This window comes from Lucilia cuprina, chromosome 2 (assembly GCF_022045245.1).
Source record: "Lucilia cuprina isolate Lc7/37 chromosome 2, ASM2204524v1, whole genome shotgun sequence".
NCBI lineage: Eukaryota > Metazoa > Arthropoda > Insecta > Diptera > Calliphoridae > Lucilia > Lucilia cuprina.
Genome location: NC_060950.1, coordinates 56,617,597 through 56,639,791, shown reverse-complemented (window position 1 = coordinate 56,639,791; position 22,195 = coordinate 56,617,597). Strand labels below are relative to the sequence as shown.

The window sequence follows — 22,195 nt, the reverse complement described above, 5'->3', positions numbered from 1 at the left end:
TGTGAAGAAGACTTTGGAACATTTTCTTTGGTATTTGTCGAAACTAGATCTAATATATTATGGGAGCAATATTAGAATCACCAACCCTTATGATCATATGGATGCCCTTAATGAGAGCATGTCCTGGTGTTTCCACAACCATACCATGGCAAGTATGTTAGTATGTCTTCTGAGTGGACACGTACAGGATTACGAACACAACTTTGCAATATAAGTCGAACGTATTCAGAAGACTTTGGACTTTGGCATTTTTCGAAATTAGATCTATAATATTGTGGGAGCAATATTATTCCTAATGCGACATAATACTAGAGCAATTATTGTAAAATGCTAAGAAACTACACGTCCTGAAAACTAAGTTTCCGAACATTGGAACATTTAAACATTCTCTTTGTCATTCGTCGAAATATGACCTAAAATATTATGGGAGCAACGTTCAATAAACTAATTTTCTGAACTGTGGAAGATAATACCTTCAAAGAGAACTATATAAAGTTCTTTCATATAGCGGAGAGCACACCCGAATAAGTCCTAGATGTATTTCTTCGAATCAGATGGAGTATTTAATAAGATCTTTTAGAGTTCAATTGGATATCTTCAATGTCCACAACGAAAATTGCAATTGAAGGTAATAATCGTTGATTTAAGGAATACTGAGGATTGCTAATGTCTAGGAACATACATATTATGCACTTCGATTAAGGCCCCAATTATGATTCTCAACGAACAAAAGATCGAAGATATCAATGAATATTTGACAAATTATGTTGTCGAAAATCTAAGCTTTTAAGTTTTACAGTAATCGGCAACTGTAGAGATTATTCAAAGAATGTCTACATCGATCCTGTTGTACGCTTCTAAACCGGTGTCTCCTGTATTTCCGACAGTCACAATCCTTTACATCGAGCATCTTTTAACGCAGAAAATCCTTAAATTGACATAAAATATACGGAAACACATTGCTATTTTAGAAGTATTAAGTTGGTATTTCTGACAATCACATCTTTTTTTCGATCATATTCTAGGGCATATGATAAATAAAACCACATAACAGATTTGAAGAATGTATGATTTCGGCAATCACAAGATCGCTTTTAAAAGCTTTTTGACATCTACGGGAAATAAATTGTTTTGGACGAACGGAAATGATAACATCAGATTCTCATATATGATCAATTTATGTAGACCTCAATGATTCGAATACAAGATATATGGATTTTTTGAAAATCAATCTTCACTATCAGATATGTAATAACAACAGTAAACCAGGTCTGGGCTTATCAAAGCGATGAAATCGAAATCATTGCAATGGTGTTCCTTCACTTTCTTTCACATTGAAATAAGGACATATGAAGGCTCCTGGTAATGATCATAGCAACACTCAATCTTGCTTTTGTATTGAAAGACAAGATTCCCTCCACTTGTGGACCACATTACTATATAGATCCGCCATTTATTGGTGTTATGTGAAATCTGAATTAATCCTTTAAGTATCCTAAGATCGCATTTATTAAACGATAACAGTTTTTGGAAGTTTCCTTTCGATTAACTTCAAACTATGCATTAAAATTTGACTTTGCATATCCTTTTAGAATACTAAAGAAATATTCAGGGCTAAAAGGCGACAAGGGTCTCCATTTGAAACACATTCATTGCCCTTTCGTTGTCAAAGTAACAGTCGTGGCCAACGCAACGTCTTTTTATTCTGCATGGATAACTCATGCTCTTATATCATGCATTCCATTACAACACCCTCTTACTGCTTCTTTCACACTGCTAGCTCTGGTGACGGTGGCGTAAATTGCCTAGAAGAAAGTGGAATAGTTTCCCAAAAAGATGACTTCTTCCTAAGCCTTGGTATGACTTCCCAGTGGTAGGCAAATTCAGATTCATCCCACAAATCATACTATGACTAGGCCAATCCTTGGAGAACATCAGTGAAAACTTCACAGATGATGAGCGCCTCTATTTGTCAAACGGTTAACACGTTCTTTGCCAGGAGGACATTATTGGCCAGGTTTCATTAATTGATTTCACACATTCAATTACATCAATCAACCTAACTTCACATTAAGGTCTTGAGTTCCTTTCCTTCATCTCATTCACTTTTAGTACAGCCAAAGATGCCGTTCATTTCCGCCTGGAAATTTGAGGGATACTTTCTCAAGAGAATGTTCTTTCAAACATTATTGGGCGTGGGATTTAAGGGCCTTTCCTTACATGCAGGGAGGTAAAGTTCTCAGTTAAGAGAATATTCTTTCAGTCATTATTGGTCGTGGGAGTTAAGGGTCTTTCCTAACATGCCGAGAAGTAAAGTTCCCAGTTAAGAGTTTGTTCTATACTCAATACTATTAAAACAATCCTCGACCTCTGCTATATCGCCATTAAATTGCTTATTAGTTGTTTCTTGCTCTCAATCCCAAACCTACTTCTCTAAAATCCATTCAATATATTCAAATGTTATGTTTTCGTTCTGATTTTTCTTTAAAAACGTTATCTGATATCTTCGTAGGTTCTCGAAAACAAACTTATAATGGTGAAACAAAATGAAGAATGTATATCTTAGTCAAATATTTAATAGGTATAAACGTACCTTAACATATTTTACACCCAAAACAAAACTATTCAAAAATTTTATGAGCCTTTTCATATTTCCTTCTTTTTTAAAGAAAACAAAAAGCCCTAAAACCAAACTTATTCTTAAGCTACCGCAACTTGGTTGCCACCTTGTCCGGTAAAATATTAATACATTTTAACCCAAAAAACTTCCGGAATTTAGAAGTGATAAATTGCTTTTAAATCCCATAACAAAAACCGTATAAAGACAACAGGAAATCCTTATAAAAAAATAACAGAAAACATAACAAAAATACAAAAGGAAAATATTATCTAAAAAAAAAAATATGTAAATAAATATACAAATACAAATATACAAAAATACAATAAATAAATATACAAAAATAGAAAATTACAAAGGATAAATCAAAAGAGATTGCATATAGAGAGCAGGAAAACAAGTGAAAAGGCAAAACACTTACACCCTAAAAGATGAGTTGGAAAAACACAACAGAGAGTATTAGTTTTGCCAACAACAAAAGTAACGGGAAATAACTCACCCCAAAGCTGGAAAAAAGGGAACACAATGGAAACAAAAGCTGATAACAATAGAGACAAAGTAAGATTTTTTGGCAAATTGCCTAAAATTAACAGGATAAAACAGGATAAAAGGAAGAAACTACAAAAAATTGCATATAGAAAGAAGAAACAAAAACTATGCGGTAAAGAGCTAAAGAAATGAGAAAAAAATATATTGTTCTAAATGGAAATGAAACAAACAGAGAATAAAGTTTGCCAATATTTATATTACACCACGATAAGAGTGGTGAGTTGGGTTTTTTTGAGTAGTGGGAAAAAAACACATGCTTCTTAACCACCGAAATTTGTATACAAAGCAAAACATTTGACAAATGGACATAAACACTAGAGCAGAAAATCAAGCAACAACAAAAGTTGAAGAAAAAACCATATAATCCATATGACAGCAACTCGAATTGCAGTCATAGACCCCAATGAAACAAAAACAACAACAGCAAAAAGAGAAAAACTATAACAATAATAAAAACGAAATAACAGTAAAGCAAAGTGAATGTATATTTGTGTGAAAATGTATATTTTCTGGTCAACATTTTCACATAGTAGAAGAAGCAGAGGAAGAGGAAACAGATATATAGAGTGGTGAGCATAAAATAAGGGAGGTTTGGAGACAGCTCCCTAAATATAAATGTTTTTGCTAATGTTTTTCTTTACGTGTTGTTGTTGTTATAATGGTTCCACATCATATCACTGCTGCTGTTAGGGATAAAAAACTACCGAACTTCTAAACTTTTTGACATTCCCAGCTATATTTTAAGTACTTTGACTATTCAATAAAATATAGACAAGTCAATAGATTAGGGGGGGGGTGTTAGTGTGGTTTGTGTTGGTTTTCTCCTCATTTCGATTCGAAAGAAAAAGTTTTCGAAACACAGTTAATTTAATAAACAAATTCGTAAATATTTTCTTTCGGATCGATTTACAGAGTAAACACACCCCCCTCCCCCAAATCCCAACCAATTCATTAGACAAGGCTATAGACTTAATCATATACTAGTCAATAGCCAAACAAGTCTTTAGGCTATTCCATAAACTAGTCAGTAGAATAAACAATAGGTAAGACCATAAACTAGTCCATAGACTAGACAATATAAAATTCTACTATGGTCTGGACCACGGACAAAACTAGTCTATAGACTAGACTTTGTACAACACAACTTTATGCAGTAGTTCAAGGGCAAAAGAATAGTCATTCCATAGAATAGTCATTAAACTTGCCCAAAGAATAGTCCATGGAATAGTCATTAAACTAGAAAAAGGAATAGTGAATAGAGTAGCCGATAGGATGGTCAACAAAATAGTCAGTAGACTAGTCCATAGATTAGTCAATAAACTTGTCCAAAGAAAAGCCCATAGAGTAATCAACAGATTGATAAATAGACTTGTCCGAAGAATAGTTAATAGAGTAGTGCATAGAACAGCCAATACCGTAGTCCATAGAATAGTTAGTAGTCAATAAACTAGTCGATAGACAAGCCTATTGACTAGAAAAGTTAATACACTATTCTATGGAGTAGTTAGTAGTTAATAAACTAGTCGGTAGACAAGCCTATTGACTAGTACATAGACTTGATTCTAAATTATGATAAGCAATAGAGCAGTCCATAGAATGATCAATAACGTAGTCCGTAGAATAGTAAGTCGATAGAATTGTCGATACATTATCCTAGTTAGTAGTCAATCAACTAGTCGGTAGATAAGCCTAATACTAAATAGAGTATTAGAATAGTCAATAGGGTAGTGCATAGAATGATCAATAGCGTATTCCATAGAATTATCAATACACTAGTTTATGGAATAGTTAGAAGTCAATAGAATAGTCGATAGACTATTCTATGGATAAGCCTGCTGACTATAATTTATACTAGCCAAAGACTTCATCATAAACTGGTGCATAGGCAAGTAAATCGACTAATCCACAGAGTTGTTAAGAACAAATAGTGATCTATAGACTAGTTCAAAGAATATAAACAAATCAATAGACTAGTCAGTATAAAGGTTTTGACTAGACCGTATAAAGATATAAACTCATCCTATCTACATAGAGAGCGGTTAAGAACGTAGAGTGGTCTATAGACTAGTTCGAAGAATATACTCTAATTAATAGACTAGTCATTTGACTGATCCATATTAAGGTCAATAGACTAGTTAGTCCATAGTCAAAAGACCTTGTCAGACAAGTTATTAGCTAATAGACCAGTTCAAAGATAATCAATAGTCAATAGTCTCTCCTATATATTAGTAAACAATTTAGTTCCTTAACCAATCGACTGACTAATCCCAGTAAAATATTTTCAAATTTTGGTAACGAGTATTGAAGGTAATGTAGTTATTTCATACATTACTTGGTAATGAGTTCTCGTTATTAATAACATAAATTAATTTTTTTCGAATAGACTTTATAGTCAATTGACGAAAGTGTATGTCCAATAAGGATTTAGGTTTCTAACCGTAGTCGATTTTGGGAATTTTTTCAAGAAATTTTGATATTTACATTTGTATTGAAACCATTCCAGATATAATGATAAAATTATTTTTTAATGGGCTATTGAATAAGAGAATAGACTAGCAAACATAAGAAATAAGTGATAACCCAGTTTAAAATCGGGAAAAGTCGGGTAATGAGATTTGTAACCAGTTATTTTTTGGACATCGTCGAATAAAAATAAGTAGTTATTCACCCAAAAAGTAACTACTTACACTTTTCTCCAATATTACTTGCCTACTTACCGAGTAAGTAAAGATTTTGCTGGGGTGTGTTGACTATTCTATGGATGGGCTTATGGAATTGGCAATATGTCCAATGGTACAAAATATAGTCAAACATTTGAAATCCTTATAAACTTTTTTAATTTGATAAAAATTATAAAAATTTCATTTTTAATCAAAACAAGAACTATTGGAAGATTAAATTTTCCAAGATCTAAGCAATATATTATATACCAGTTATATTAAGCGCGGTTCCACAGGGGAAAAGGCTCCCCAAATCGAAAAAAAGACATTTACCCCTTAAATGCTTGGGCTGGATCCGGGCCTTAGTAACATTATCTTCCATATCTGTATGTACGTCTAATGTTTCTTTAAATGTAGATTTAATTCACATTTTATTTTCCTTTCTTTTATGGTTCACAAAAACAAAAATTCTATATAAAAAATAACAACAAAAGTTATAAAGATATCTAAGTATAAAGAAAACAGCATAAAATACATAAAAAGTATAACCCGCACCCGTAAATAAACCGAAAAAAGTAAATATACAAACAAACAGCAGAACCCGCAGGGTTTTTTCAATGAAAAATTTATAAAAGAAAAACATAAAAAGAAACAGCATTAAATCAAAAGAATATTTTAGAATGAAAACAAAAACAAATCTATAATATTCGCAAAATATAAGTCAGTGATATAGGGGTTTGACTTTAGTTTAATTGTAACAAACAAATATTAGCATTTTAAGGAAAATTTAAGAGTATATGAATACTTTTTGATCGAGTCAATTATTTTGTTTGTTGCTGCAACTACAGAACTAAGTTATCACAACTAAAACATTAAAAGCTGACTTTCTCATAATATAAATATCAAAATGGGCACCATTGCAATGATATTCTAAAATTCAATACTTAGTACAGATCATGAAGGTTATTAATAATTTAACTCTTTAACATCACAATGAAAAAACTTTCATAACACTTTAAACACTAGCTTTGTTAAAACTTCGTTTACATCAATCACATTTAAAACTTCGTTAGCATTAACAGAAAAATAACATTTCTTTAGTGTAATTCCATTCAATTTATTGACATTATCATGATTTGGTATTTATAAACAAATTTATTAGTTTAGAACTGATCTTGAAAATTCCGAAACTGTTATGTAAAAATGTTACTTTATTTTTTAATATTATTAGATTCGAATCTTGTCCGATTTTTTCTTTATTTCATATTAATCCATATTGCGAAATGTAATAATAATTCTGCATTCACACTAACGTTATAAACCACTCGTTAAGATGTTTCCACTAATTTAACACTTTTTTCATTTTCGAATTTTCAAATTTGTAAGGATAGTTTATTGATCCGTCTTTTTCCATATCCATATTTATTTAACTTTATTTTTTAATAAAAATTATCACATTTATTTGAAATCTTTTATCTTTTTCCCAAGAGGTTTGAGGAAGATATAGAGAAATATAAAAAGATAAAAAATGGCGCTACGTAATGATGTGAAGTCAGGTGTAAAGTACTATGTCCACTTCTAGTAAGAATATAAATTTAACACGCTTTAATATGCAATGAATCCTTCTAAACGAACATCGGATAGATCAAAATAATATGCATTTGCCTTCTAGAGATATACAGTTTTCTAAGCTTGAAAATTAAATGCTACCGTCTCCAACTCATCTTAAATATGGCAAATTGTACTTAAGTCTTCATATAGAAGACTGATGAATCTTACATGATCCCCAAATCAAAAGTGATCATTGATAGATGTTAGACAACCTAAGAGAGAGAGAGACTTATCGAATCTAATATCACGTATCCTAGGACACAATGATCGTTGATAGCTGCCAGACAACTTAACAAAGAAGCTTATCTAATCTAATATCATGTATCCTAGGACACGGGGACCTAGTCATAAGTTTTATAATGCATTTAATCGTCTGAAAGGAACATTTTATATATCAAACTAATGTGCCTGTGACCACCGGTACGTTAGTAGTTAGTGTTCTAGTCTGATGAGACCGGAGTTGGTGAGTTCGATTCTCACCTCAGGTACTGGGGCAAAGGCCCGTTAGAGATCTAGATGTATTTTTCATATTTAATATATAACTAACTAATTGATGTCCTGTCCAGTGCCTGTGTAAAGTGCACACAGCTTGTTATTTACATAGAATATGAGCTCTCGCTTGCTACTCATCCTGAATGATCTTTAAAACTACAGTGCTGACCAGTGATGATCGAGACATGACAACTTAACAAAAAGGCCTTAAATATTGTCTAATTTACTATTTACAACTTCTACAAAAGTTTGTATATAGAAGATCGATATGCATAGAAGACCGATGTGCCCTTATCTTCAAATCCTCAGTGACGTGTGATGATCGATACTAGACATATTAACAGATAGATCTCATTTAAAGACCGACATTCGTAGACTATTTTTGATATAAAATAAATTCTGATATTCTTGATCAAATTCCAATATATCCTAAGTCAATCTATGGTCTTGAGCTTGAGAAATATCACATTCTTAAGACACTAGGAAGAATTTCAACAATCTTTTTGTGATCCTGGAGACGGATGTTTCATTTAAAAATAGTTTATATTTCCATTTACTTGACTAAGGGGTCTTTAACAAATAATTTTGACTTGTAGGCAATCATCAGTTTTTTTTTAAGAAGTCTCTAGAAACAAAAGAATCCTGACAAGGTCCTGGAACAAGCACTTAATTTATTAGTAGAGCTCAAGACTTAATCGTTAAGCTGTGGATATGGCTAAGAAATTCACTGGTATCCAGTTAGGCATAAAAAGTTCTCCCGGTGTGAAGAACCGATTGTCGTCGGAACAAAGTACAAATCAGCTGAAACCTGAATCCTTTTGGACTCAGACGATACTGGATTTATATCTATCTGATCAGCTAACCAGAGCAAAGAACAGAAGAATACATTGCTTCGAAAACTGTTTCTTTCGATTCAAAATACGGAATTACTCTCCAGGTGTAGTTACCACAACACCTATTTAGTTTTTCTCAAAGTTCCAGTAATGAAAAGAGCTGAAGATTTCGTTATCTCTTTATGTGGTAGTATTGCATATTGTCACTTTGTCATTTGGTCCACTCGTATACAGCTTAGTATACAATACCTACAGATTCTTTGTAGAAGTTATTATCAAAGCTGCATTAATGCGAAGACTGGAAGATCTTGTAACCATTTCAAAAAGTAGTGGTTTTAAGGATTATTCTAAATAACAACAACATTTAACATAAAAGTCTTTAATTTTAGACAATTATTTGTTTTTATTCTTTTTCAACATTTTTTAAAAAACATTAAAATTTCATAAAAAATTTTCAATAAAACTAATTTAACTACACATTTCTGAAGTTCCTAAAAGTTATACACGGTTGTCAGATCTTACAACGTTGTCAGTAAAATGTTTTGAAAATGTCTAATCATCGTCTGAACTTACAATTTTTCTTTTGCAACGTTGTCAGAAAAAACAATATCGAAAATATTGCAAGACAAAATTTGTAAGTTGACAGTATAATTAAACATTTTCTGCACATTTTACAGCAAACGTTGTAAGATCTTACAACCGTGTATACATAGCATAATACAATTTCTGAAATTTCCAATTATACATAGAAATCTATATTTCAGAATTTTTTTATTTCAAAATTTATTTAATAGTAATTGAATTTTTACTTTATATTGACGATATTTAGATTGGAACATTTTGAAAAATTCTGTAAAATTTATGGATTTTTCTAAAATGTTAACAAAGTTTTTTTTTGAAATTTAATTTCAAAACTATTTTTAGAAATTTTTTTAATTTTTCGGGCAGAATATGCTAGGAGGTATGTAAATTATCCAATATGTTTTATGAGATTTTTTTAAAAAAACTTTTGAAATTGTTTTTAAATTTTCACTTTTAAATTGATATTTTATTTATACATAATTTTAAAAATTTACAGATTTTATTTTTTATGATGAAAATTTCATCATTTCATTTTTATTTATTATTTTAAAATTTCCATAATTTTTGCACTTTTGTAGTTTAAGAAATATTTCAATTCATTTTTTTTATTAAGAATTTAATTTAGTTTAAAAAATTTCACTAATATTTTTAAAATTTCTTTACATTTTGATGTTTTTCTTATTTTAAAAAATTGATAATTTTTGGGATCTTATAGATACTATTTTTTTCATTTCATTTTTATTTTATTCGTTTTTGTTTAATAATTCTTTTAAAATATTATTTTTTTACTCATAAAACTTTTTATTTTGAAAAATAGTTTCACTTTATAGTAAATTTTCTTTCATATTTCTTTTATAATTTTTTTCTAATTAGATTTTTTTTAAATAACCACTTTTCTCAATTTTTTACCTTTTCTTTTTTTACAGAAATTTGACGTTTTGTTTTTGTTATAAATTTGCTTAAATTTTCCTAAATTAAAGTAAATTTCTTTTATTTTTCTTTATTAAACACACACAAATTCTTTTATTTTTTTATTAAAGAGATTTATTTTCTGTATATATTTATTCTTCTTGATTCATTTTTTTTTTCTTCTTGTTTTGAGCTTTAAACACCCTTAAAAAAAAACTTTAATAAGAATTATAATAACATAAACGCGCGCGTAGCATTAACATACGTTTTCGTTTAACGTTTATTTCGGCCTGAATCCAACTTGCGATTGAAACGGTGACAATGCAGACAATTTCGTTTGAGCAAAAATTCAAGGAGTGTTTTGTTTCACTTGCCACTTTGTTTCGCCCTCGCACAATACACCAGCATATACAATACAACTCGGTGTGTTGAACTTGCGCATTTTTACCTTTTAGGGGTTAAAAATAAACACCAACATAATAGTGAGAGAAAATTCTCTTAAATTATCATATGTTTTTTTCTTAACATTACACTTATTCTCTCTAGCACTCTTTATTTTGTTCGTTTTTCTCTCTATTTATGTTTTTCCAATATTTCTTTAGTTTTCTCTTTTCGTTGTATTATTGTTTTGATTTTGTTGTTGAGGTGTTGTTTTCTTTTTTTTTTGTTTTGCATAAAATCACCTTATTTTCCACATGCTCCAATGTAATTGGGGTAATAATGGTTAGAATCAGGGATGGCAAGTGGAATTTTCAAGTTGTACAAAACCGAATTTTAAATTGTACTTTTTTTGTGTCAGATTGTACCAAATCTATATTTTTGAAAACTTTATATCAATGTAGAACTAAAACATTATAAACCAACTTTTCATTCAGTAAACTAATCAATATTTCTAGTATATTAGTCAATGTACTAGTCTAATGACAAGACAATAAAATAGTATTTAGAGTTTTTATACTAGTCTAAAGACTAATTCTAGTTAAAGATATTAAAAAACTATAGATTAGTAATTAGACATGTCAATATTTAAGACCCCACTGTTCAAAAGACAGTATATTGTCTCTCTATAGACTTGGAGATTGAGTAATCTATATACTAGACAGAATACTAGTCTATAGATTATAGTCTAGTCTAAAGGATAGATAGCCCCTATACTACTACACAAAATAGACAACCGATCGGAAAAAAGTAAAAACTAAAAAGTACTCTCTTTGTTAAATGTTGTTTGGTTATAATCTATTCCAGAATTCATTACAATATCCTCTTCCGAAGTGTATTAAAGTTTTAATCGAAGTCGATAGTTTTTTAAACTTTAGTGTACTTTTGAAGATCGAGTTGTACCAAAAAAAGTACAATTGTACGAATTTTGTGAACCCTGGGTAGAAGTAATGTTCTTGGAAATTTCAATATTTAAGTACTTTTTGACAAGTAATGACATGTACTTACCCAAATCATACTTTTCAATAACTTTTAAATACAATCCACTTGTCAATAAACTAGTTACTCGACTAGTCCGTAAGACATTCAATAATCTAACGCAGATACTAGTCAATCGACTAATACATAGAATAATTCATAGGCTGGTTAGGAGATTAGTTTATAGACTAGACCGTAGAATAGTCAGTCGACTAGTCAATAGACTTGTCAATACTTTAGTCCATAGAAAACTCAATCGACTTATAGAATAGATTATTGAATAGTCAGTCGACTAGGGCATAGAGTAATCAATTGACCCAGTCAATATATAGTAGACTATCATCTATAAAGTAGTTTATAAAATATATATCATGATAGAATTTCTAGATAGTTAAAACAAGGACCAACTTTAATGAGGACCTTACTCGATTTCCTTCTAATGGAAAATTCGTTTCAAGAAATGTTTTCAGAACGATATGAATGCTTGAGAAAGCTTAGTGTGTAAGGGGTGTCAGGAGGAAAAGTGCGAACGACCTTGGGATATTGATCTAAACAAGCTTCCTATTAAAAAATGTGTGCAAATGTAAAAGAGAATACAATAAGTATTTGATGTAGAATGATGCAAAAAAAGTCTTCATTACGTTTTTGGTGTTTATCAAGCAGACATCTAAGCGTTTGATCTGTAGATGTTATATAAGCACACTTGAAGTGATCTAAAGCGAATAGCCTTCGCTGATAGCCAGAGACAGTCAGATTCTTAAAAAGAATTGCTGTAATAGAGCTCTTTAGGCGTTACTGGAGCTTTTCATAGTTACCAGATAGATGTATATCCTGGCATAGAGGATGGGATAAAGACTGTCTGAATTGCATCCTAACCTGGACAATAAAACAAAGAACTGTTCAGATTTCTCAGCAGCAATAGTGTCGACTGGTAAAGCTGTCAGAACAACACAAAAGGAACGTGGTATTTAAAGATGCAGATGGTACATGAGACGACATGAACCTTCTTATTCAGCGCGACCCAATAGCGAGGTTTAGTAAGAGAACAAAACAACAAGAATCGCAAACGATTGTATAAAGATGAAGAATTTGGATTATATATGTAGATGTTAAAAAACAGAATGTTTCTGTTGAAATGTCATCTGATGAGTCAATCATCCGATTTTGAACGATTTTCAGAATACGTTGCATTAATTTGCAATATTAGAAGCTCAACAGAGTACGAAATGAACACTTTTTTCTGCCATATCGAATAGTGAAAGGTAAATTTCCTGGCATTCAAGAACCATATTAGCAAGAGCCGACTATTGCAATTTTACCAACTTATACAGCGAACAATTTTTTCAGGCACTTAAAATCGTTGTCTTCTTAGTTAATGCGCAAAATAGAAATCATTTCTACATTTGTAAATCACTAGGTCTTCAAATAGTTCCTAACAATGTATGGGATAAACTGAGGTGACAAAGTTTTGGTTATTATAATTTTCAGAGCTATATATGCTAGTCAAAATATTGCTATAATGACAAACGTTCACTGCGCCTTTCTAGGATAATGGGTATCGAATTTATATTACTCTTATAGAGTACATAGAAATTAAGAGAGATATAAGAAGGTTGCATAGATTATGCAACTTTCTTGGTTTTATTAAAAAAAATTGGGTGGTTTGTTAGTGATTAAAGGGAATTCCTTTAGACCCAAGTACTTATTCTTTTGTCTTTTACACTCTTTTCATTAGCATTTTGACTATATTTTTTAATGGAATCACAATATTTTTAAAACTACACCAAAAGCATAGTTTTTGGTCTCAAACTAACCTTTCAAAACTATGATATTTACATATTTTGACAATGAAATGCACAAGGTCTCTGATTCCCTGGAAATCAATAAATGGCATGTCAACTTACTTTTATCCATATCTTTATCATATCCGCTTCGATTGGAACATCTTTTATTTTAACTGTTAGAAATTGTCTCCCTGTTTATAGAATTTGAATGGAAGACAAATTGTAATAATTCCCCGATATTGTTTTCATTTTTAAACAGTAAAAGCAAACTGATTTCGTTCTACAAATCTTAAAATCTGCAACAATTTTCTTTTGCCGAAATTGTAAACTTCTTGTTATAATTTTTATATTTTAATTAAAAATTTTCTTTATTGACAAACATTTTATTCAAATTGTTCAAAACTATAAAACAATGTAGACTTTGATATAAAATGTATTTTAAAATTGGAAATTAAAGGTATTTAGTAATTAGTTTATCCCTCATTTTAATGCTGAATAAATAACTGGTAACCCTTTAATAGTGGATTCTGTTGAAAACAATAACAAAACAAAAGAGAGCAATAATTACACTCTCAAATTTTCTGCAAAATTCTTTGCATATTTCTTTTCTTCTCTCCCTCTACATAACTAAAGAAAAAATAAACGAAATTAAACACACACACACAAACTATTGAACCAGCAAAAAAATAAAGAAAATCAATGCAAAACACAATAAATATTTAAAATACCGGTAAATTGTTTTTTTGTTCTTGTTGTTTAAACAACAACAAAATAATCCATAAGTTTTATGCACCAGTTAATGTTTTTGTTCTTATAGTTTTGTTGTTTTGCTATTAAGCAAACAACAAAACAAAAACAAACCCCAAATAAGAAACCAAAAAAAAATAACAAAGGCGCTGTCTCTTTGTTTTTGTTTACTCCTTTTTCATACTACCTTCAGATGTTTTATCCCCATTTACTCTTTAATTTTATATTCTTTACAAATTCGATTTTTCACCAAAAATATTCCAATTTTCTTGCTGCAGCAAGAAAATTTCTTTTTCCACTTTTTCTCGTATGGCAGTCAGTTTCACTTGACGAATTTTCAATTAAACTTATATTCCTTACATTTAATTTCACTTGTCTAGGAAAGCGGACATGTTGCGGCTTATATTTGTGTAAAATTTACACATTTTTATGTAGATTTTTGCACCAAATTTTTAAACACAAAAACACAACACCAATAAAATTCACGTCTACGTTTAACCGTAACAGAGTTGTGGAATTAATCTGTCACTATTGGCAAATGTAACATGTCTGTATTAAATGAGTTAACAGCAGGAGCAGGGTTGTAACAGCATGTTTGAGAAAAGCTGTTAACAGCGTTGCATATTGTGAGTTTTTTTTATAAAAAGCGTTAAAAATAAAAGTTTTTAGTTACGAAGTTAGTTAATTAGTTAGTTAGATAGATAGATAGATAGATAGATAGATAGATAGATAGATAGATAGATAGATAGATAGATAGATAGATAGATAGATAGATAGATAGATAGATAGATAGATAGATAGATAGATAGATAGATAGATAGATAGATAGATAGATAGATAGATAGATAGATAGATAGATAGATAGATAGATAGATAGATAGATAGATAGATAGATAGATAGATAGATAGATAGATAGATAGATAGATAGATAGATAGATAGATAGTTAGTTAGTTAGTTAGTTAGTTAGTTAGTTAGTTAGTTAGTTAGTTAGTTAGTTAGTTTTTGTTTGTTTGTTTGATTGTTTGTTTGTTTGTTTGTTTGTTTGTTTGTTTGTTTGTTTGTTTGTTTGTTTGTTTGTTTGTTTGTTTGTTTGTTTGTTAGTTAGTTAGTTAGTTAGTTAGTTAGTTAGTTAGTTGGTTGGTTAGTTAGTTAGTTAGTTAGTTAGTTAGTTAGTTAGTTAGTTAGTTAGTTAGTTAGTTAGTTAATTAGTTAGTTAGTTAGTTAGTTAGTTAGTTAGTTAGTTAGTTAGTTAGTTAGTTAGTTAGTTAGTTAGTTAGTTAGTGAGTGAGTGAGTGAGTGAGTTAGTTAGTTTGTTAGTTTGTTAGTTTGTTAGTTTGTTAGTTTGTTAGTTAGTTAGTTAGTTAGTTAGTTAGTTAGTTAGTTAGTTAGTTAGTCAGTTAGTTAGTTTGTTAGTTTGTTAGTTAGTTAGTTAGTTAGTTAGTTAGTTAGTTAGTTAGTTAGTTAGTTAGTTAGTTAGTTAGTTAGTTTGTTAGTTTGTTAGTTAGTTGGTTAGTTAGTTAGTTAGTTAGTTAGTTAGTTAGTTAGTTAGTTAGTGAGTTAGTTAGTTAGTTAGTTAGTTAGTTAGTTAGTTAGTTAGTTAGTTAGTTAGTTAGTTAGTAAGTTAGTTAGTTAGTTAGTTAGTTAGTTAGTTAGTTAGTTAGTTAATTAATTAATTAGTTAGTTAGTTAGTTAGTTAGTTAGTTAGTTAGTTAGTTAGTTAGTTAGTTAGTTAGTTAGTTAGTTTGTTAGTTAGTTTATGAGTTTGTTAGTTAGTCAGTTAGTTAGTTAGTTAGTTAGTTAGTTATGCATTACATAACTAACTAGTTATGCATTACATACTAAGTTACATACTAAGTTAGTTACTTAGCTAGTTGCCAGTAGAAAACAGTAGAGAACAACGTAAAAACTCGCATATCGTCTTTATATTCACTGCTTTATCATTACAATTAATGTGTAGTACTAAAGCGTCCTCTTCATGTCAAAGTTATAAATAAAATGTTAAGTTTAGCATTACCAGCTAATTATTGTTGATTTGAGTTATAGATGGCAGCATTGAATTAAAGTATTATAAATATTTCTACGGAAAAACTTATACATAGGTATAACAAGAACTTTAAAAATACTTACATGTTGCAAACAATAAATTTTAAATAAAAACATTATTTTGATTATATTTTTATTAAATATAAAATTCTTTAATTCACATTAACAATATATAATATACAAGGGTTTTATTTAAATACTGGGTTTTGTTTCTCAGAAATACATTTATAATTTTAAAACTATTAATAAAAATGTAAAAAAGAAAGCATAAGTACATAATTTACTTAATATCATGGATAAATATATAAATTTAACAAAATGTATTTACATTTTAAAACAAAAAAAAAAAAAAAAAATAAACAATATACTGTTATTGGCCAAACAAAAAAAATGTACAGTGATTAGCATAAATAAATAATACCAAAAGAAAATTGTCTTTAATCCACTTGTTTACTCTCATCTCGAGTTTTGCGGAATGAAACGGAGTGTATTAAAAGTGGTGGCAAAGCACCCCTTAACATTTGCAAACGTTTACTCTTCTCTTTCTCAGGTCTTCGCACATCCTCGCGAGACGATGTAGTGGAAGGTGTAACATTACCACTAGCCAAAATTTCGGTACTTTGTGATATCATAGCTGATTTACGGAAATAACGAGGCATCGAATAATCCACCGAATTAAGTTTAGCCTCATTTGCCGTCTGTATGGAGTACAAACTCTGTGAAACTCTATACTTCTCTATGGTGGGGGTATCTTCGTAATTTTTAGGTAAATTACTGAATGAAATAGATGGTACTTCTGGGGTCATACTAATGGTATTGCCCGAACCGGTTATCGAAAAGATATCAGTTTTACTAGCTGCCGCACGTACGTTAAAGTGAGGCACACTCTTGGCACTACGCAATATTTTTCGTGGTGTTGTACCCAAAGCTGCACTAGGCAATAGATGTGGATGTCTGTCGATTAAACGTGGTCTCAATATAACTTCATCTACTTCACCCTCGGGTATAACGGTTTCCTCTTCGGCTATAGAATCGAATTTTTTCGGTGATAATGTTTGACTACCTTCGGGCGAAGAATCAGTGCTTAGGGTAAAGGTTATACGTTTTTCGGGTGAAGTAACTTTACTGGCCTCACTAATGGTCTTTGTAGAATCTGTGTCTGTCAGCTTGGGCGAGTCCAAAGTGTCGCCATTTAAGTTAGCTGTCATGAGAAATGAAAGAAAGTTAGAATTATTAAAGTTATAGAGGAAATATCATAATATATTTTCAGTTGGCAACACTGCAGTTAATTTTACAAGTTTATATCATAAAAACTATAGCTTATCATAATGAGAAATAAATAAAATACTTAATTTAGAAGAAAATCGATACTAGACTTCTTTTAAGTTCAAAGGTTTTGCCTGGATCTGTCGTCCTTGAAATCGTAACAGAAAACTTACAAAATCCGAAATAGCAAACTAACTAACTGAACTAGAACTGTAAACGTTTAAAATGAACTAAAACTGAACTAGAACTGAACTAGAACTGAACTGAACTGAACTAGAACTGAACTAGAACTGAACTAGAACTGAACTAGAACTGAACTAGAACTGAACTAGAACTGAACTAGAACTGAACTAGAACTGAACTAGAACTGAACTAGAACTGAACTAGAACTGAACTAGAACTGAACTAGAACTGAACTAGAACTGAACTAGAACTGAACTAGAACTGAACTAGAACTGAACTAGAACTGAACTAGAACTGAACTAGAACTGAACTAGAACTAAACTAGAACTGAACTAGAACTGAACTAGAACTGAACTAGAACTGAATTAGAACTGAACTAGAACAGAACTAGAACTGAACTAGAACTGAGCTAGAACTAAACTAGAACTGAACTAAAACTGAGTAGAACTGAACTAGACTACAAATGAGAAAAAATACTTCTCCGAAAAGATCAGGGTAATAAAACCCTAATCATTAACTATAATTGAATCAACTAACTATCTATCTAACTAACTAACTAACTAACTAACTAACTAACTAACTAACTAACTAACTAACTAACTAACTAACTAACTAACTAATTATTTAGTCTGCCTTACACAAGTCATGTTTTCTTTTAGTTAGTCAGTGGACTAGTTTAAAGACTTGCCCATATACTAGTCAATGCACTAGTCCATACTCTAGTTCAGAACAGTTACTTTTATGATCCTAAGATAAATTTATATACTTTCCGAAGACAATCCCACAGACTTGTTAAGAAACTTCCGTACAGACTTTTTGTATTTCAAAAGTACTTTTAGAAAATACTCTTCAATGGTTAGTTTGTATTTTTACTTAACACACAGGACTATAGTAGTTTCCAACTACAATCAGTGGCATCTATGGAATACTAGCCATATGAAGAGACAAATGTTAACCTTGTAGTCCACCTTAGTAATCTTAATTCTAGAAGACGGAGCGAGTATCTCGGTTCAAATTCCGAAATTAAAGATATGCAGTTTGTAAAAATGTATAAAAATCTTTAGAGATGAGAATAGTTTAAATAATCAATCAAAACCTTTAATCTGATACAAATTATTAACTAAATACTAATCAAAACTTTATCCCATAAAAACTGTTTCAATAACCCATATTTTTCCATTAATAATTGAATTTTTGTCTATCTTTAATTCACTTTTCTATCAAATAAATAATCAAATACTTAAAAATTGTATAATTATTTTTGTTACCAACTATTTGTGCGCGAAAATAACAACAAACATTATCAACAAAAAGATAATCTTTAATAAAAAGCGTTGTTAAATACACTTATGTACGTTAGTAGAACACATTAAATTTTAGATTGTTAGGGTTTTCGGGGATGGAAATCCTGAACTAGAACTGAACTAGAACTGAACTAGAACTGAACTAGAACTGAACTAGAACTGAACTAGAACTGAACTAGAACTGAACTAGAACTGAACTAGAACTGAACTAGAACTGAACTAGAACTGAACTAGAACTGAACTAGAACTGAACTAGAACTGAACTAGAACTGAACTAGAACTGAACTAGAACTGAACTAGAACTGAACTAAAACTGAACTAGAACTGAACTAGAACTGAACTAGAACTGAACTAGAATTGAACTAGAACTGAACTAGAACTGAACTAGAACTGAACTAGAACTGAACTAGAACTGAACTAAAACTGAGTAGAACTGAACTAGAACTTAACTAAAACTGAGTAGAACTGAACTAGACAACAAATGAGAAAAAATAATTCTCCGAAAAGATCAGGGTAATAAAACCCTAATCACACTAATAACAAGTCGAACAATTTCATTCAATTCGTATCAATTCTGTTTCTAAAACTAAAATGGTTTGTAACTGTTTTCGTTACTTTTTCTATATTTTAAAAAATTTTTAAACCAACACCTTAAAAATAAATAAATAACTAATATCATAAATCAGTTCAGTTTTTTATGGGAGATTATTTTTTTTTGGAATTCTAGCATTCCAAAGTAAACTTTTTTTAAGGTGTTTTTGTCTTAACCAAACTTTTGTGTTTATTTTTTGTTGTCGTTGTTATTTTTTGCCAATAAAGTTTATTGTTCGTTAAATGTGATGTTGATGACAAATTTTGTCAATGAGATAAGATTGAAATGCGTTTTATTATTTTATACCTTAATATGTCGTGTATTTATGTTTTTGTTGTGGTGAAAAAACTCAGATACAAATTGTTTATTTACAATTAATTTAAATAAGCTTATAAGCTTGGAAAAATGGCGACTTTATTAACATTTTTTGTAAAAAGATAAAAAATTCTCAGTTTTATAAAATTTATTGCTTGTTTTTCAAAATTTATCTCAAATTATTGGAAAATCCAAATTTTTGCATTTTAATGTTTCATTGAAAGTTGTACAAACATTTTACTCAATTAATTTGCTTGAGTGAATTTCATAAAATTAATACTTGTTGGGGCGATTTAAAATTATTAAAACTAAATACAGGGTGCAGCCTTATGATGTAGGTATTACTAAATTTCGCAAATCTATGTTCGTAAAAAGTATATACATATCTAAAGTGTAAATGGACATGTATTTCAAATCATTATCAATGGATTATTAGTATTCATACATTTTTAACATAAAAATTTTAATAAAAAATTTTATCATCAAAAACAAAATTTAAATACCTTCTACCGTCACAATTTTTATAATCATAATAAAAATATAAAAGATATCGCAAAAAGTTATACCGAAAAAATCGTTACTTTTTCAAGATCAAAATAATTTTTAAATTTTAAACAAGTTCTGTATTAATAAACAAGTTCTGTTTTAATTGGAAAGGGAACAGAGAAAAAGTAGAGTATACAGAATATAACTAGAACGGAACTAGAACAGAACTGGAACTGAACTAGAACAGAACTAGAACAGAACTAGAACAAAACAGAACAAGAAGAGAAATAGAACAGAACTAGAACAGAACTAGAACAGAACTAGAACAGAACTAGAACAGAACTAGAACAGAACTAGAACAGAACTAGAACAGAACTAGAACAGAACTAGAACAGAACTAGAACAAAACAGAACAAGAAGAGAACTAGAACAGAACTAGAACAGAACTAGATTAGAACTAGAACAGAACTAAAGCAGAACTAGAACATAACTTAAACAGACCTAAAACAGAACTAGAACAGAACTAGAACAAAACTAGAACAAAACTAGAACAGAACTAGAACAGAACTAGAACAGAACTAGAACAGAACTAGAACAGAACTAGAACAGAACTAGAACAGAACTAGAACAGAACTAGAACAGAACTAGAACAGAACTAGAACAGAACTAGAACAGAACTAGAACAGAACTAGAACAGAACTAGAACAGAACTAGAACAGAACTAGAACAGAACTAGAACAGAACAAAACTAAAACAGAACTAAAACAGAACTAAAATAAACCAAAACACAACTAGAACAGAAATTTAATAAGCTTTGAAATAAATTTTGATTTATTTTTAACAGAAAAAATACCATAAGTATTACTTGAATGCAAAAAAAAAAAACACAATATTCAATTAATTAATCAATATTTTTGGCACGAGATTTCCAAACACCCTATTAGGTTTGCTAAGTCATTAATCTAGATGAATAAAGTTATGCGAACAAAAATGTAAATCCCTCTAAACATAAATGGCTATAAGACCCTGTAAATTTATTTTATTAAAATGTCTCATTAACCAATATTTATATTTGCACAAGACTTTGAAAATTATATTTGCATACTAATTTAAAAAAAACTGGATTTTGTATAAATAAATTAATTTAATTCATAAATTTAAAAGACAGAGAAATTCAAATATACTTATTAGCAGATAGAAGTTGTGTAAAAAATTTTATAATTTTTTTTTAAGAAATTCATTGAATTTTATAATACTCTTTAATCCAAGAGCATAATGAGAGAAAGAGCATTAAGAGCGTGATTTTTTTGCTCTCTAAAGTTTATTACAAATAGTTGACAATTTTATTAATAAATATTTATTTTTATTTTGTTGCATTACAATGTACACATTAGTTGTTACTGCTGTGGTATTTCATTGTTGATAAATACGTTTTAAGAGGAGAAAAAAAGTTAAAAGTGGTTACACCATTGCCAATAGAATAAAACTCGTAGTGAACTATACTAAAAGTGAAGTAGAACTGAAATGAAGTTGAAATAGATCTGTACTGAACTATAACTGAACTATAACTGAACTAGAAATGAACTAGAACTGAACTAGAACTGAACTAGAACTGAACTAGAACTGAACTAGAACTGAACTATAACATAACTATAACTGAACTATAAATGAACTAGAACTGAACTAGAACTAAACAAGAACTGAACTAGAACTGAACAAGAACTGAACTAGAACTGAACTAAAACTGAACTAGAACTGAACTAGAACTGAACTAGAACTGAACTAGAACTGAACTAGAACTGAA

General features: G+C 29.8%; 1 protein-coding gene across 3 annotated transcripts in view; it reads right to left on the bottom strand.

Annotated features, from left to right (window-relative positions):
• Window positions 1–16,397: 16,397 nt before the first annotated feature.
• The window catches only part of LOC111685283, a 14,825-nt gene continuing 9,027 nt past the window's right edge, over window positions 16,398–22,195 (bottom strand). The window contains exon 5 of one of the 3 annotated variants that reach the window (XM_023447536.2): window positions 16,398–17,404. In XM_023447536.2, coding sequence (XP_023303304.2) covers window positions 16,683–17,404 — 722 coding nt within the window. In that variant the 3' untranslated portion in view covers window positions 16,398–16,682. Of the gene's footprint in view, window positions 17,447–22,195 lie in introns of all 3 variants that reach the window. The other 2 variants (XM_046950733.1, XM_023447535.2) reach the window with 2 other exon arrangements.